Source organism: Aethalodelphis obliquidens, unplaced genomic scaffold (assembly GCF_003676395.1).
Source record: "Aethalodelphis obliquidens isolate GAN/ISIS:26980383/991018 unplaced genomic scaffold, ASM367639v1 scaffold38, whole genome shotgun sequence".
NCBI lineage: Eukaryota > Metazoa > Chordata > Mammalia > Artiodactyla > Delphinidae > Aethalodelphis > Aethalodelphis obliquidens.
The window spans coordinates 17,900,844-17,916,023 of NW_020837982.1; the positions used below are offsets into that span (position 1 = coordinate 17,900,844).

Genomic DNA, 15,180 nt, shown 5'->3' on the forward strand with positions numbered 1-15,180 from the left:
CTCCTGGAGGGACCACGCTCTCTCCCCGGCACTGAGGAGACCCCCTGTCTGCTTACTGACCCCATACGACTTTGAAAGGGATTGAGAGTCTCTCCTGAAGAACTCCCCGCCCGTAACTTGTCACAAGAACTGTTTGCAGATTTAAAGAAAAGTCCGAGCCGCTGCCTGGAAGGGCCCGTGTCCCCATAGGCAGAGCCGAGGGGCGTTTCCAGCAGACCTGCCTCGTGTGGCCACGCGTGCTCCCAGAGGGGTGCGGGGGGCACAGCACACAGGTGGGGCTGCTGTGGCCTCCGGTGAGCGACAGTTCTAGGGCACTGGCCTGGGTCTGCCCCAAGGCACAGAGGGCTCCCACCAAAGCGGGTGTGGGGCTCTGCCCAGCCCTGAGGCCAACAGCATCCCCCAAGGACAAGTGCAGGGACGCCCGCCTGGCCCTCCCCTTCCCCACCCCCACCCCTACCCCTGCCGCCCATTTCACACCAGCAGGGCCCGAGCCCTGGGCCCTCTACAGCACCGCACGGCCTCACACCTGTCATAAGCCGAGCCTTCTGCGGGAACACCCACGCCTCCTCGGGGCCCGGCCACGCCTGCTCCTCCCTGAAGACTCCTCCAAGACGCACGCCTCACGCCCGCCGGACTGCTGCCCCAGGATGGACGCAAAGACGGCCCCCGGTGCCCTGCCCACATAGCACTGCTACTAGGCTGGCGGCCTGACTCACCCACACCTGCCAGGGCCTGGAGGGCAGGGCCATTACCTGCTCCTGTCTGGGTCCCCGCACGGCAGGACAGAGCCTGGTATTCGGTGCACTTTGGCAAACTTCCAGGGAACCGAGCCGGATACAAAAGATGGTTCTGGTTTGGGGAAACAGAGGCCCCAAGAGACACGAGCAAACTGGCGCAAAATATACATTCGAGGTTGCAAGACAGGAAGCCCACGGATCAGCCATGGGCAGCAGGGTTGATGGAGCACCCGGGGGGCCTCCCAGAGCAGCAGGCTGGGTGGGAAACCAGCCCAAAGCCTGGAGGCCAAGCCCCGTGCCCAGCGATCCGGAAGCCCACGTGCCCAAGATCTCGGCCCCAATTAAACAGAGGGCGCCACACTCCTGTCTGAACCTCCTAATACAAGTTCACCTTACGTCTGGCATTAAGCAGAACTTTAAAGTATCCATTTAGCCTCGTAAACTGATTTGCTGTTGCTTAAATGACAGGTAAGAAGAATTACAGTAAACGTGTCCCCTTTTCATTAGCGATCACTTAAGCACGCCGTAATTTCTGGCTAATTACAGCACGATGATTTAGACATTGCACGCTGTGTATTACGGTTTCTTAACCTGGGGTGCAATTCTGAGGCTGAGAGAGTTGACGCATGTCCCGGAGGAGGGACAAGCCCTCTCCGAGGCGTGAGGGCAGCGGAGAAGAAATCTCCCAAAGCAGAAAACCACTCACAACAGGACGAAGCAGAGCCCTGAACCGCAGTCCTCAGGGGGACGCTCCGGGTCCTGCGGAGGTCTGGACACCCACCCCCACCACCCAGACCCACTCAGACCGCTGCCAGGTGAGAGGGAGCTGCGCGCCCTGCGGCCACTCCCCCGTCCAGCAGGCGGGCAGGGGAGACGTACGAGGGAGGTCTTTACCGAATGACGGCCAGGGGTCCGAAGTGCTGCCGGGGGCTGCCGGAGCACCCCAGGGGTTGGTGTGGCTGGCTGAAGCGGAAGGGCCCCAGGGCTCCGCCTTCGGGGCAGCAGGGCCCGCGCCGGGCAGAGCGTCCAGCAGGTCCAACAGCGTGGTCTGCTGCGGGTGGGAGCCATGCTGTTGAGACGAGGACCGAAGAAAGAGGACAGTTTACCCTGCTGCCCTTGCGGCCAATGTCCGCCTGTGCCCCTCCCAGTGCAGAGGCCTTCTGGAGGGCCCAGAGGACCCGGGACTGCGCCGCCCCACATCACCGCTTCTCAGTAAGGACCAGGCTCCACCCACACCGGCTATTGGCTGTGTGCCAAGCGCCCGCCGTCTGTCGACAGGCCCTTGGGGCTTCCCAGGAGAACAGGGGTTTTGCCTCCCTCCGAGACACGGCCCCCCGACCCGCCCGGCCCCCCAGCTGCCAGCGTCATCCAGGGCTCTCTCCCGGGGGCCGCCACACCCTCCTGCTCCCACAGCCAGCCTGGCTGCCCTCAGGGACCCCGCAGCACTGGAACAGGGAGGCCACTGGAGCCCTGGCCCTGCGGGAGGGTCTGTCTCCCGACAGGATGACGAGGTTGTCAGGGGCAGAGCCACGTCCAGTTCACCTTTAGGTCCCAGGTAGGAAGCCCGGCATAGAGTAAGGAGGACGCCGGCTTACCCTGGGCCAGGAAACTGTCCCAAAGCGCTTGCCGCTTAGCGGCTTGTGGAGCAGCGGCTGGCGCTGCGCGGGGTGGGGGTCGGGGGGACGGAACTGCGGTGGGGTCAGGGGAGGGTCCAGCCCCTCGGGCGGATGTGTGTCACCCGCCCTCTCCTCACTGCCGCTGGCTGTGGCGGCCGCTGGGGGTCGGGCTCAGGAGGGTCTCACACACCCGTGAAGCACTCACCTCTTTCTTGTTTGGAAATTTAACTGTGTCTCTGCGGCTTTCTTCCAAGGCCATCTGCAACCTGAGGTCATCTCCCCGCCTGAGGCGCTCTTCCTGTAGAGGACAACGGACCCTGAAGCTGGTGCTCCCGGCAACAACATCCCCAGGAGCCAGGCCCTCCTGGCCAGAGCCGGAAACCAAAGCCGTATCGCACGTCACTTCAAAGGAGGGTCTGGGGACGACGTGGACATGAGCCTCTCCCACCCCAAGGTGTGCCCGGTGGGGGGGGGGGGTGCCCACCCAGATGGGGGAAGGGAAATACTTGGAAAATACTTTTTCTCAAAATGAAAATGACTTCAAACTTCTTTCTAATTGTAGAAGCAATATGTCTCCTTATAAAACACAAACAACCCAGAAAGGAATTAGAAAGAAGACAGAAATCACACGTCATTCCACCCTGCCCCCACCGTGTGTGCTTCCAGAAAATGAGTGTGTGTTTATATTTTATGATTTCTAACAGAAATGATTCGTTATATTTAATTTATATTTATTCAAGGCACAGTCAGCATATATAAAAACACTGGGCCGACCTAGCTTTTTTATACAATACAATGATTAAATATAAGTAAACACACTCACTGCGTCTTCACCATAAGACAGGAGCAAGGAACTACAACGGGCTGGCCCGTCCGTCTGCCCCATTTTCCCCATGAGAGTTCTGCACCTCCCGTCGACGGCAGGCCGCACGTCCTGAGTGGACAGAGGGGCCCTGCCGGGAGCTGGTCGCTACATGGACCTCTGGGATATTCCAGTCACCGCGGGACCCACACCTGCCTCTTCCATCCGACCCCCCGCTGTCTCTCAACAGCACTGCCAGGCGAGAGGGGCCGCAGGCCTCGCTGCACTCCTTCGCCTTTTTTAACCAAAGGGCAGCAAGTCCGGCCTGAAAGTGGCAGCCAAGGGCCGACCCCTTTGAAGGCTGCTCCTTTCCCTTATTCTCCATCTTTTTTGTAAAAACCTGTTTTTTTTTTAAATTTATTATTTATTTATTCATTCATTCATTTATTTGGCCGCTCCGTGCAGCATGCATGTGGGATCTACTTCCCTGACCAGGGATCAAACCCGGGCCCCCTGCACTGGGAGCACGGAGTCCTAACCACTGGACCATCAGGGAAGACCCTCTCCTTCTCCATCTTAATGTAACGTGTGCTTATAAAAGAAAAACTGCACACATGCCCACGTCTGAATGTCAGATTCTCATCTCCTGGGCATTTCCTCCCAGCCTCTGTCTCATCCTTTTCTGGGTCCAGATGCTCTCGACCCACCTTGCAGATTGTGGTCCGCACTCGGCGATGAGGGCTGTGGACACTTGGCTTGGAGCCCAGCCAAGCGCGCGGGAGCGCTTCCAGGAAGCACCTCTGACCGATGCGTCCCCAGGACCAACTAGCGAGAGCCCCTCGTCCGTGTGAGTGCGCCCGGGCCCCGCCCCACGGGGGCGCGCATCCCTGCTGGCACCCACCTGCTCGGCCACCTCTCTGCTCATGGCCAGCGCCAGCTGCAGCTGCAGCTCCTCTTCCCCGCTCGTTTGCGGCCGCGCCTGCTCCAGCTCTGAGGACACCCGTGGGGAGGTGGCTGCGGGGGAGGCAAAGTCAGCGTGAAGGACCAGCGCTCCCTGGCCTGCCGCCCGCTCCCATCTCACACCCACAGGGCCACCCTGGCTGGGAGACGGGGCTCTGCGAATACGCTGTGCGCACAGCCAAGGAACGTCACAACTACGCCAGCCACGCGGTGCTCGCCGGGACAAGCGCCCTGGGCGGCCAGTTCAGGCCTCTCAGGGGTCAGAGCCTATCTCCACTGCACGGCTTCAAGGAGAGGGGCTGAGTTTTTACAACGTCGAGAGCACAGTTCTTGAAAAGCTGGGTCAAAGATCATTCAAAGAAGGACATGGCCTCTGTGGACTCGCTCCTCTCAAGAACCCCCCTCGCATGTGTAAGAACGTCACCGTATCTCCCGGTCCTAAGGACATGGAAAATGAAGACCAAACATGTCTGCAGTAACCCTGAAAATTTTTGTTTTTTAAGTAAAACTGCATGTTGACTTGAAAAAAAAAAACATACGCAGCCATTGTTTGCTTAAGTACTTATCTAGCTTAAACATCTGAAGCAGCACCCGCCTTGACGAAGCAGTTCTGATGAAGGGATGAGATGTGAATTCCCAGCTGGTTCCCAAAGAAAGGGGTCTTCGCACAACCCCACTGTGGCCAGGCTGGGCCCCACATGTGGAGAACGCTGGGCTTACGCACCATCACGCTTCCTGCGCCAGGGAGCCTGGGCGCCCGCAGAAACCAGACATGAAGCTTCGGGAGCAGCAGCCCAAGAGTGCGCCACCCCTGCCCGCTGCCCCCCAGGACAGGAAATCTCAGCGCGAGCCCTGCCACCCGGAGAGCTGTGGAGCCACCGCCTCGGGTGCCCCTGCCCTGTCCTCCCTCTGGTTCTCCGGGGCCGGCCTCCCGCCAGGGCTGGGTCAGCACTCCCTCTCTCCCAGCACCCCTATTCTGCAGTTTGGTGGGTCATGTCAGAAGGTGCTCCTAGGGAAGGGCCCAGGCTCGTCTTCCCACCATCACGTCCATCCGCAAAGTCTGACAAAGCAGCTGGCAAACGCCCACTGCGTGGATAAATGGGCAGATGGAGGGACAGGCAGATGGAGGATCCCACTGCATGGCCGAGGGGCAGTTGTTAAAGACGCTCTGGCTGTATATTCGTCTGCCGCCCTCTTCCATTACATCCCTTCCAGCAGACCCAGCCCCCAGCACTCACGCAAATGCTACCTCTGCCCAAATCTCCAACCTACGCTTGCCCCTTAGGATCTGCCTCTTTGGGAGAGAGTAAACGGTGGGGAATGATGCCTGAGACTGAGGTTTCTAGACGGCTGGGCTCTGGCTACAGTGAGCAAAACGGGAGAAGAGGCGAGATGCAGTTAGGGTCCTGGAAAAACCCACAGGAGAACAGGCGAGGCTGCAGGGGCAGTGCAGGGCGGGGGCTGTAATCGGCACCACTCTGTCCTACAATTTAGGAAAGACACGTACAACACACGGCAGCGAGATTTCATCTGGGACAATCACATGGCCTGAAGCACAGTGTGTCCACTGTGATTTACTGTCAACCAAGAGAAACATTAAAAAAAAAGCCAGCAACCAATTGCCTCATGTCTACTCTAAGCTAGTGAGCAGCAAACAGCAAAATGCTGCAGTTATCCAAAAAACACCAACGTATTTTTCTAAATAAAATCAAGTCAAATCCCAGAAAATCAAATTGCATCGCCCCAATTAGAGTTTCCAAAGCATTTCTTAAGAAATAAAGCTAGATGGTAACAGAATGTCCTCAAATCTACCTTAATAATTTTATTTCTTAACAATATACCAAAACAAAAGCACATTTTTGGTTGGTTTGTTTCCAAACTTCACCTCTGCCCGTCACAGGCGGCAGCTCTGGCTTCCTCGTGCTCTAGAAGCAACATCACCACCCAGACTGGTGGGAACAAAGGAAGCTGGCCAGTCGTGGGGGACAGTGTGGGGGGACTCCTGTGGCGCACGTGGCTCTCCCGTCCAGGTCACAGCCACTCGGCCGCCCGTTCCCAGCCTCCTTCCTGGTAAGAGTCTCTGAGGCTGCTTCCCAAAAGCCTCAGCTTACAGCAAGCATGGCGCATCCGACGCCCTTCATTTACTCCCAGATGGAAACCAGGAGTGAAGACAGGAGAAGACCTCAGACCCCATTCCACACCCCGAAAAGCCCCCTGAACAGAGAGCCCCGTCTTGGCGGGGAAAGCCGAAACTGGCCTAACGGTGGGACCCGGATGAATGGGCCGGGCTCTGCGCAGGGCCTGCCAGAGACGTGAGGCCCCCCTGTCCCCCGAGCCTCTCAGCACAGCTGCGAGGCCAGCCCAGCTTCAAATGCAAACGTGCACGTCTGCACCCCACACAGCTGCTGGAATAACGCTGCTGGAATAACGTGTGGCCGGCACACTCGGAAATAGCTCACCACATCAGTAGGGAAATTAGACAAAGGGTATTCCCCTAAACGCTGTGGTTTTCATAAGAGGAGGCACGGCTCTCAGTCACGCAGTTGGAAGAATTCACAGCCACCAGCCCACAGCGTCAGCTGAGCTGCACACGGCGGTCTCAGCTGCGAGGGAGGCATCCGGCGGAGACGTTCCTGCCTTAGTGACAGCATCTCGTCTCCACAAAGGGTCTCTTGTGCCCGAGGACAGGACAGTGGACACAGAGGTGGTGGTGAGAGGGGCCTGAATGGGCCCTTCTGACCCCTGGAACCTGGCCCTCGCCCCACTCTGACGATCTGAGGGTCTGAGGGTCCACAACTCATGGGGACAGTGGAAGAAGCAGGGGTTCAAGGGGCTGGCCGCTCTCGGGTCTCAGGCTGCTTTCTGACCCAGCACCCTCTCGAGGGAAGACCGGCACCATGCGCACAAGCAAATCACTCCACGAGCAAGCGTGTCACCACCCTTCTCCTGCAGCTGAGACGGGCCCGTGGGGAGAAGCACGAAGCCTTCACCTGCTCAGTGGGCCCCCCGTTCACCCTGTCCAGTCTGCTACCCTGGCTGAGAAAGCTCGGCAGGGGAGGTTGAACAGGGAGCCTACACAAGCCCAACAGCTCCCGCAAAATACAGGCTAAGACGAGAACCAGAAACACCGCTGGCGTCTCCTGCAGGGCCTCCCGACCTCACCTTGCTCGCCTGCTCCAGGGACCGGCTGACCCACACGGGTCCCCAAACGCGCCCCTAAAACAAAGGCACTTCAGATGGGCAAGGTCGGGGAATTTCAAAAGAAGAAAGCAAAGCAGACAAGGTAATAGAAAAACAGGAAATTGCTTCTTCTCGCTGGCTACGTTTTGCAGTGTTCCTAGAAAGCACGTAAGCGGTGTCTGCAGTCACGGACGCCGAGTGCAGGGCACAGACTCTGCAGACCCAGCTGGCCCAGAGGCGGCTCTGCACGGGGACTTCTCGTAAAGCCCTAGCACGCAGGCTGTCGCCGGGGTACACGAAGCACGTCTGACAACCTAGCAAGAACGCAAGGTCGCCAGGCAGCGGGGCTCCAAGAAGACCCCATCTGGATCCAAGCACTGCCACCACCCTAACAACCCCGTGCCCGACAGCTGACGGGGATGCTGGGGCTCCCGTCCCGTCCCCACCCTATAGCAGCAGGGGGACCGCACACGAATGGCCACCTCTCTGGGCTTCTGCTTCCACGTCTATGAAGTGTGGGGGAGGGAGGGAGGGTCAGGAGGACCCAAGACACAGCAGCCCCCCAACCTGGGGGCCAGGCCTTGCCCAGGTCACTGCTCTCCACTCTGTCCACAGCCACCAGACGGCCCCCTCCATCTTGCACGGCAGAAACCAGGGACTGGTACGCGCTCTGGCCCCGGACCTCCATGGGCAGAGGACCGTGGCTCTGGCGGCCGGGGCCTCCACCCTCCTCTTTCTGCCGATCTCTGAAGGAGGGGCTGGGGAGCCGGCACTGAGCCCAGGGGCAGCTTCTGCCCCCCAGTGACTAGCTCCCCGGTCCAGCTAGGTTCCTTCCTTGTTACTGAACTGCAGCGAAGTGCTTACTGGGTCTTCCTCAATGTGGCGACAACCTCCTGTGTTCCACCAGCCGTTTCCGAGTCACCGATGACCCTCGGCCACCAAGGACACTCCCACACAGAGTGGAGGCTTTTGAGCCCGTTCCCCAGGGAGACGTTCCAGGGCCCTCCCTCTCCCAGCTCACAGGCAGAAGAGGAAAGACTGCTTTTAGTCAAGCGAGGCAAATTAGGCGAAAATAAGCTCAAATCACCCCAGGTTAACACTGAAAGAGAAAAAAACCATAAATACATTGTGGAAAAGCCAAAGAGCTGCAAGATGTGAAGCGCCTGAAGGACCACCACAGCCGGGTGACCTTCAGGACGAGGGGGGGACGTGAGACTTCATAGCGGAGGGGGGACGTGGCCAAGCCCTGCCCGTCGCCCACCACCTGATGGCCCTGGCAACCCCCGCCAACTGGATTTCAATGCAGACTCCACATCTGATTCCAGTTCACAGAAGAACAGGGCGAGGACTGAGGCAGCAGGTGGACAAATCCAGACCTCGGGCCACTCTGCAAGATGGCCGGCCCTGCGTCCCAGCACATCAGTGTCGTGAGCACAGCACGACTGCAGGGACAGGACCTCCGAGCGACCGTGCTGCTGGTGGTCTCGGTGTCGACAGTGGGCAGACAGGCATGCGGGCGGGGGTGAGACGGTCCTGACGGCTGCTGTGTACTCTGCCAGGTAGGATGACAGACAGCCTGTCCTCACCGCCACGTTGATGGGGGAGGGGAGATGCCAGAGCCTGTTTTAAAGACTTCAGCATAAAAGGAAGCGAGGGCCACCCCTCTTTTCCTGCCCCCACTCCTCTCCCCAGAGGAAACAGCTGTTGACATTTTCTTGCGATTCCACCCAGAAAACACAAACACGTACTCTTCCCTGGCACTCACCCACGGGCGTCTACTCACTGCCGTGCATGGGCCCCACCCAGGGTGCTGTTTCGGCCCCGGGAGAGGGGGCGTCTGCGAGCATGGGCCCAGATCCAGGCCCTGCAGCTGCTCAATCCTCCACACCGCGGCTTCCTCACCCGCAGGACGGAAACAGAGTCCCCACCGCCTCGGGCTGTCCTGAGGATCAGACCAGCTCCTGTGGGAGTGCCTGGCACGTGACAGGTGTACCACACCTGGCGCCTCGCTGGACCCTCAGTCCGGGCGGGGTCCTGCCCCCCAACCCCGAAGGCCAGGGCTGAGGCCCGGAAGTGAGGTGGCTCGCCAAGGCGCCCCAGCCACGAGGGTCGAGGCTGATCTGAGGCCTTGCTCTGCATCATCGCTCGCTCCCACAGAGGAGGGAACCGGGGCCCAGAGACGTCACAGCGCCACTCACAGCAGGAGGGGAACTCAGAGCCAGTCTCCCCAGAGCCCTGAGGTGCTCTGTGCGCTCAGTCCTTGACACTCGCACACGCCACGCCTGGCGCGTCTCCAGGCCTGAGGCCAGTCCCTGCTCTCCTGGAGCTTGTGTCCCAGTGAGGGGGGACAAGACACACACACACAGAGGGGAGGTGGGTCAGGGTGAGGAGAGCCTGTCCTGTGCTCAGGTCTGACAGAGACACTGCAGAGGGGCCTGGGCGGCAGCAAGGACACCAAGCAGAGAGCGGGTGGGGGCTTCGCCTGGGTGCAGGGGGAGGGGCTGGCATGGGCAGAGCTCCCAGAGGGCCATGACGGAAGGGCCCTGGTGGCGCCGGGGGCTCTCGGAGGGCCTTCAGGAGGGTGCAAGCCGAGCAGCGACGCCACCTGGCCGGTCCAGGGAGGATGGTGGGAGCTTGGGCCAGGGTGGCGGCTGTGAAGGAGGTGAGACGCGCTGGTTTCTGGATGGCTTTCACTGAGATTCTGTTACACCTGGCAACGTTCCTGGACCATCCGGCCCGAGGTCACGAGAGAACATCTGGGGCCCGGCCTGGCCTGGATGGTGCCGACCCCCGGCAGCCCAAACTCACCCTCCCACCGCAAGTGGCCTGTGCTGCCGCCCAAGCGGAGACTCAGCCCACAGAGAGCCTCCCCCTGACCGGGGGCTGGGGCACAGCTGAGCCCCAAGGCCGTGAAGTCCTGACCCCTGGGTTCGGAATGAGAGCTTATTTGGAAACAGAGCTGCTGCAGATTCATTTGTTAACGGTTAAGCTGAGGTCACACTGGAGCCGGTGGGCCCCGACATCCAACATGACACGTGTCCTTACAAGCAGAGAAGAGACGCAGGGGTGGACACAAGGGGAGGGCAGCAGCGTAGGCCACGGGACACCAAGGACGGCCACCACCAGCAGAAGCAGGGAAGCCGCAGGCAGGACGCTCCCCTGCGGGTTTCAGAGGATACAGACCTGCGGACACCCTGATTTGGGGTTTCCGACCCACCTCTGGCGCTGAAGCCCCGGTGGGCGGCTCCTCTCCCAGCGTCGTCTCAGGCCCCGCCTCCCCGCACACAGGCCTCCACTCCCCAGGGCGGCTCACCAGCCCCTCCCCCGCACCTGGCACCTGCTCCGCCGGCCGCAGAGGGCCCTAGAGTCCTCCAGTTCCTTCCTGCTTTCAGACCACACTCCCACTCCCGCCTCCCCCGCCCCTCCCTCAGGGAGGAAAGAGAGCCTGGGTCTCCCCGCTCGCCCTCCCCAGCAGGACGCTCTGTGGGCAGGGGTTCCTCTTGGACACCTAGAGCAGGGCAGGTGCTCTGCGGCCCGCAGAATGGGGACCTAGGCCTTCTACACCCCAGACCCGCCTGTGGCCAGGAACCTCCCCACCCTGGCTTGTTCCAGGCACAGAGCAGGAGCTCAGGCCCCTGTGTGTTCATTTTCTAGTTTAGTTTCCAGCGAGCACAAAGCTGTGACTCCCAAGGGCACAGCTCACACACGCGTCACCACCACCCTGAGACACGGGTGCTGCCACCGCAGCCCACGGACGCGGAAGCCAAAGCCCAGGGAGGAAGGAGCCAGCGCGGGAGACAGACAGTGGGGACGGATGGGGCGGGCGCAGCAGAGACAAAAGGCTGCCCTGTCATCTGCTGGCAGGACTTAAGGCCCATCCTCTGCCTGAGAGAAAAGAGCGAGTCTGTGCTGCTCTCTCTGGGCTGCGGTGAGACCCTCCCCATTACGAGATCACCAGCTGGCGAGGTGGGGAAGGGAGGGCTTGTCCAAGACAGGAAGGGGTTGTTTCTCCTCACTCGTTTCCCGGGGGTCCCCATGGTTCCTGGTGCTCTGTCTACACCCATGGGAAAGTCGACCTTCACGGGGAGCATTGGGGCGAGGGTCGCACCCACAACTCCCCAGGCAGGAGCTCGGGAGGGAGGAGAGGGCTTGGAACACCGCAACTTCAACAAAGACGTAATTTCTCTCCTTCTTAATTCAATCATAAACTTAGGTTAAATGCCTACATCAGTTTCTTAGGGTAATACTTACAGACAGGAAACTTTTTTTTTTTTTTTTTTTGCAGTACGCAGGCCTCTCACTGCTGTGGCCTCTCCCGTTGCGGAGCACAGGCTCCGGACGCGCAGGCTCAGTGGCCATGGCTCACGGGCCCAGCCGCTCCACAGCATGTGGGATCTTCCCAGACCGGGGCACGAACCCGTGTCCCCTGCATCGGTAGGCGGACTCTTAACCACTGTGCCACCAGGGAAGCCTGGAAACTCACTTTTAAAATGAGTGTTTTACTCTTGCACTGCTGGTGGGAATGTAAATTGATACAGCCACTATGGAGAACAGTATGGAGGTTCCTTAAAAAACTACAAATAGAACTACCATATGACCCAGCAATCCCACTACTGGGCATATACCCTGAGAAAACCATAATTCAAAAAGAGTCATGTACCAAAACGTTCATTGCAGCTCTATTTACAACAGCCCGGAGATGGAAACAACCTAAGTGTCCATCATTGGATGAATGGATAAAGAAGATGTGGCACACATATACAATGGAATATTATTCAGCCATAAAAAGAAACGAAATTGGGCTATTTGTAATGAGGTGGATAGACCTAGAGTCTGTCAAACAGAGTGAAGTAAGTCAGAAAGAGAAAGACAAATACCGTACGCTAACACATTTATATGGAATTTAAGAAAAAAAAAATGTCATGAAGAACCTAGGGGCAAGATGGGAATAAAGACACAGACCTACTAGAGAATGGACTTGAGGATATGGGGAGGGGGAAGGGTGAGCTGTGACAAAGTGAGAGAGTGGCATGGACATATATACACTACCAAACGTAAAATAGATAGCTAGTGGGAAGCAGCCGCATAGCACAGGGAGATCAGCTCGGTGCTTTGTGACCGCCTAGGGGGGTTTTGTGACCACCTAGAGGGGTGGGATAGGGAGGGTGGGAGGGAGGGAGATGCAAGAGATATGGGAACATGTGTATATGTATAACTGATTCACTTTGTTATAAAGCAGAAACTAACACACCACTGTAAAGCAATTATACTCCAATAAAGATGTAAAATAAAAATAAGATAAAATGAGTGTTTTGATGGAAATTTCCATCTATTAAACTAGAAATGATCTTTCAAAAAATTTCAGTACCCATTTTGGGCTCAGGGGCTATCAACTGAGCACAGTCGGCCCCCCGGCTGGCAGCACTGCACCTGGGCCTGGTCCGTTGGGGAAACATTTGCCAATTTCAAGAGACAGAATGATGTTCATACATTTCCCCCACTACTTTCACTTCTGGGAATTCTACATTGAAGACAATGAAGAATCTCAGAAAAGCAGGCTTTCTGCCCAAAGACGCTGACCACGTGGCTATTTACACTGTGAGAACCTGGAAACAGCTGTGACTGGGGTGGGAATGGTGAGCGACCCCTGTGAGGGGCAGCTCCCTCAGGCACGGCAGTGTGTGCAGCGCCCACATTAGCACAGGGGACACCCAGGAACCCAGACAGCACTGCCCCGTCCCCACCGTATGGACGTCTAACCTATCCAAACTTTAACCTATGAAGCCAAGTGTAGCTGTGTAGCAACACGGAAAATGCACGCAGGAAGTGAGGTGAAAAAAATCAGTGACTGTAGTATTTGTCCTGGGAATCTGGTGGTAAGGAGTCAGCTAAGGGGTGACCTCTGGGCCACTGCACCCCGTCCCACTGCACGCAGGGTTAGAACAGCCTCAGACCTGCCTGCCCGGCCCCCTCGGAGCACTACACGTGTCGCACCACGAAGGTGTCCGCCTCTCCCGAACTGGAAGCCCACGGAGCGCGAGGCCTCAGCTGCCGACCGTGAGCCCTCACTGCCCAGCGCCGGCCCCGGCACCCTTGGGCTTATGAAGTGAGCGAACGAATGCACTCACCTTCTGAGAAATGTGCTTTGAAAAGGTCACGTGGTTATGAACAACACAGGTGTAATACTTTTTTACTGTCTGCACGGCATGAAACATGAGATTCCTTCTGCTCTCGTGGAACACACTTCACACCTGTGATCCGGATCTGTCCATACAGCCGCTTCCGGGGATGCGGGTCTGATCTGGCCTTCGCTTCCTCTTCAGAGTAAGAACCCACTGGCTTTGCTCACAGACAGATGGCCGTGACAAAGCCGAACCACCACCCATTCCCACAGGCCAGGCAGCTGGGGGGTGACGACAGCATGATACAGAAAGCAGGGACGCAGAGCTGCATCTACAACACATCTGCAACCCTAGAAAAGAAAACGCTTAGAAAAAATGTCCAGAAGGACATACACCCACATGGGAACAACAGCTGCCTGTGTGACAAGATTACGGAGTGTGTCCGTCTTCTTTTTGCATTTTCTACACCATCGGGAATGGACAGGCATTATCTTTATCATGAAAGATCTAGCAGAGTTCTTATTTGCCGCCCAAGCCGCGCTTACCAGTTAGACCTGGAGAGGCGGGCCACGGGGGCACTGGCCCGATGGGCTGGTCACCACACCGCCAGCTGCACCATGCTCCCCACCAGCAGGCCGCGGGAGGAGGCTCATCCCGCTGCAACACCCATTTTGAGCTGCTGAAAGTCGGTGAGTCGCCTGCTGACCGTGACTCTCTGAAACAGCGTGGCCGCCGGTGGTCAGCGGAAGCGACGGGAGGAAGGGCCCGCACTGACCAGGCCCGGAGCCTCCTGGGAGCTTCAGCGCCATGCTGCCCGCGCCCGCCCGAGGCTCCGACCTGTCAGATGTGTGCCGGGGCTCTGGGACACCTCGGGAGATTTAAAAGCTCCCGGGCAGTCAGCTGGAGCCAGTGGCTTAGGGAACAGAGAAAGGGCAGTTGGCAAAATCGGGAACCGCATTTTATCACCAAACAAAATCTAACAGCTAGGAATCACACTGTTCTAAACTCAAAGTCTCAAGATACGGTACAACATTTCCACATTTCTGGAAAAGCCCACAAAGTGTATTTGCAAAAGGCTAACAGAGGCAGACACCAATGGAGATGAGCACGTCACATCAAAACACCACCAAGAAAAAGAGAATTCAGGTCGATTTAGCATTCGTTCGTTCACTGCTTACTGAGCACCTCGTGGGTCAGGCACTCAGCCCTGAGCACAGGCTCCTGCTCTGTCAGTGCGAGGAGACAAAGATAAAAGAGAAACATACTCTGAAGACAAACACAGAATACGCGATAGACAGAGATTATCCATAAATTATGGGATCTACTTTCCAACACAAAGAAAAATTAACCTTAGACCTTCCCTCTTATTTTTATTTATACTATAATTTCAAATGCCCCCTTCCTTCAAGCTGGCCATTGCAATCTGGCCACCACGCAGCCATGCATCAGACATGGCCCTGCCGTGTAACTCTTACTGAGCCTGACTCAACCCCCGCTTTGCTTTTTTCACATCCACTACTGACAGTCTATGAAACGACACTTTGTGTACCTACACTTTTACGAAGGATGCTTTAAAGACAAAGGGACAGGTGTAGCTATTGCAGCCACACCTTCCATCTTCCCTGGCACACGGCAACATCAACAGCCTAACTGACAACCGACCCCCATCAGCAGCTCTGACAGCTGTTTCAACCTCACCCTCTGACAATCACAGGGCCCCGTGGGGTAACCAGCATTACACGAGGTGGACCACACAACCGTAA

At 57.7% G+C, this 15,180-nt stretch overlaps 1 protein-coding gene across 10 annotated transcripts in view; it reads right to left on the bottom strand.

The window, feature by feature from the left end:
• EPN2 (epsin 2) overlaps positions 1 to 15,180 on the bottom strand; it is a 68,754-nt gene that overhangs the window by 15,263 nt on the left and 38,311 nt on the right. For 4 of the 10 annotated variants that reach the window (XM_027131188.1, XM_027131189.1, XM_027131186.1 and 1 more), the window contains exons 3-6: positions 4,057 to 4,169; positions 3,177 to 3,287; positions 2,559 to 2,651; positions 1,632 to 1,806 (exon numbers count right to left, since the gene is read on the bottom strand). In XM_027131188.1, coding sequence (XP_026986989.1) covers positions 1,632 to 1,806; positions 2,559 to 2,651; positions 3,177 to 3,287; positions 4,057 to 4,169 — 492 coding nt within the window. Of the gene's footprint in view, positions 1 to 1,616; positions 1,807 to 2,558; positions 2,652 to 3,176; positions 3,288 to 4,056; positions 4,170 to 15,180 lie in introns of all 10 variants that reach the window. The other 6 variants (XM_027131187.1, XM_027131179.1, XM_027131181.1 and 3 more) reach the window with 3 other exon arrangements.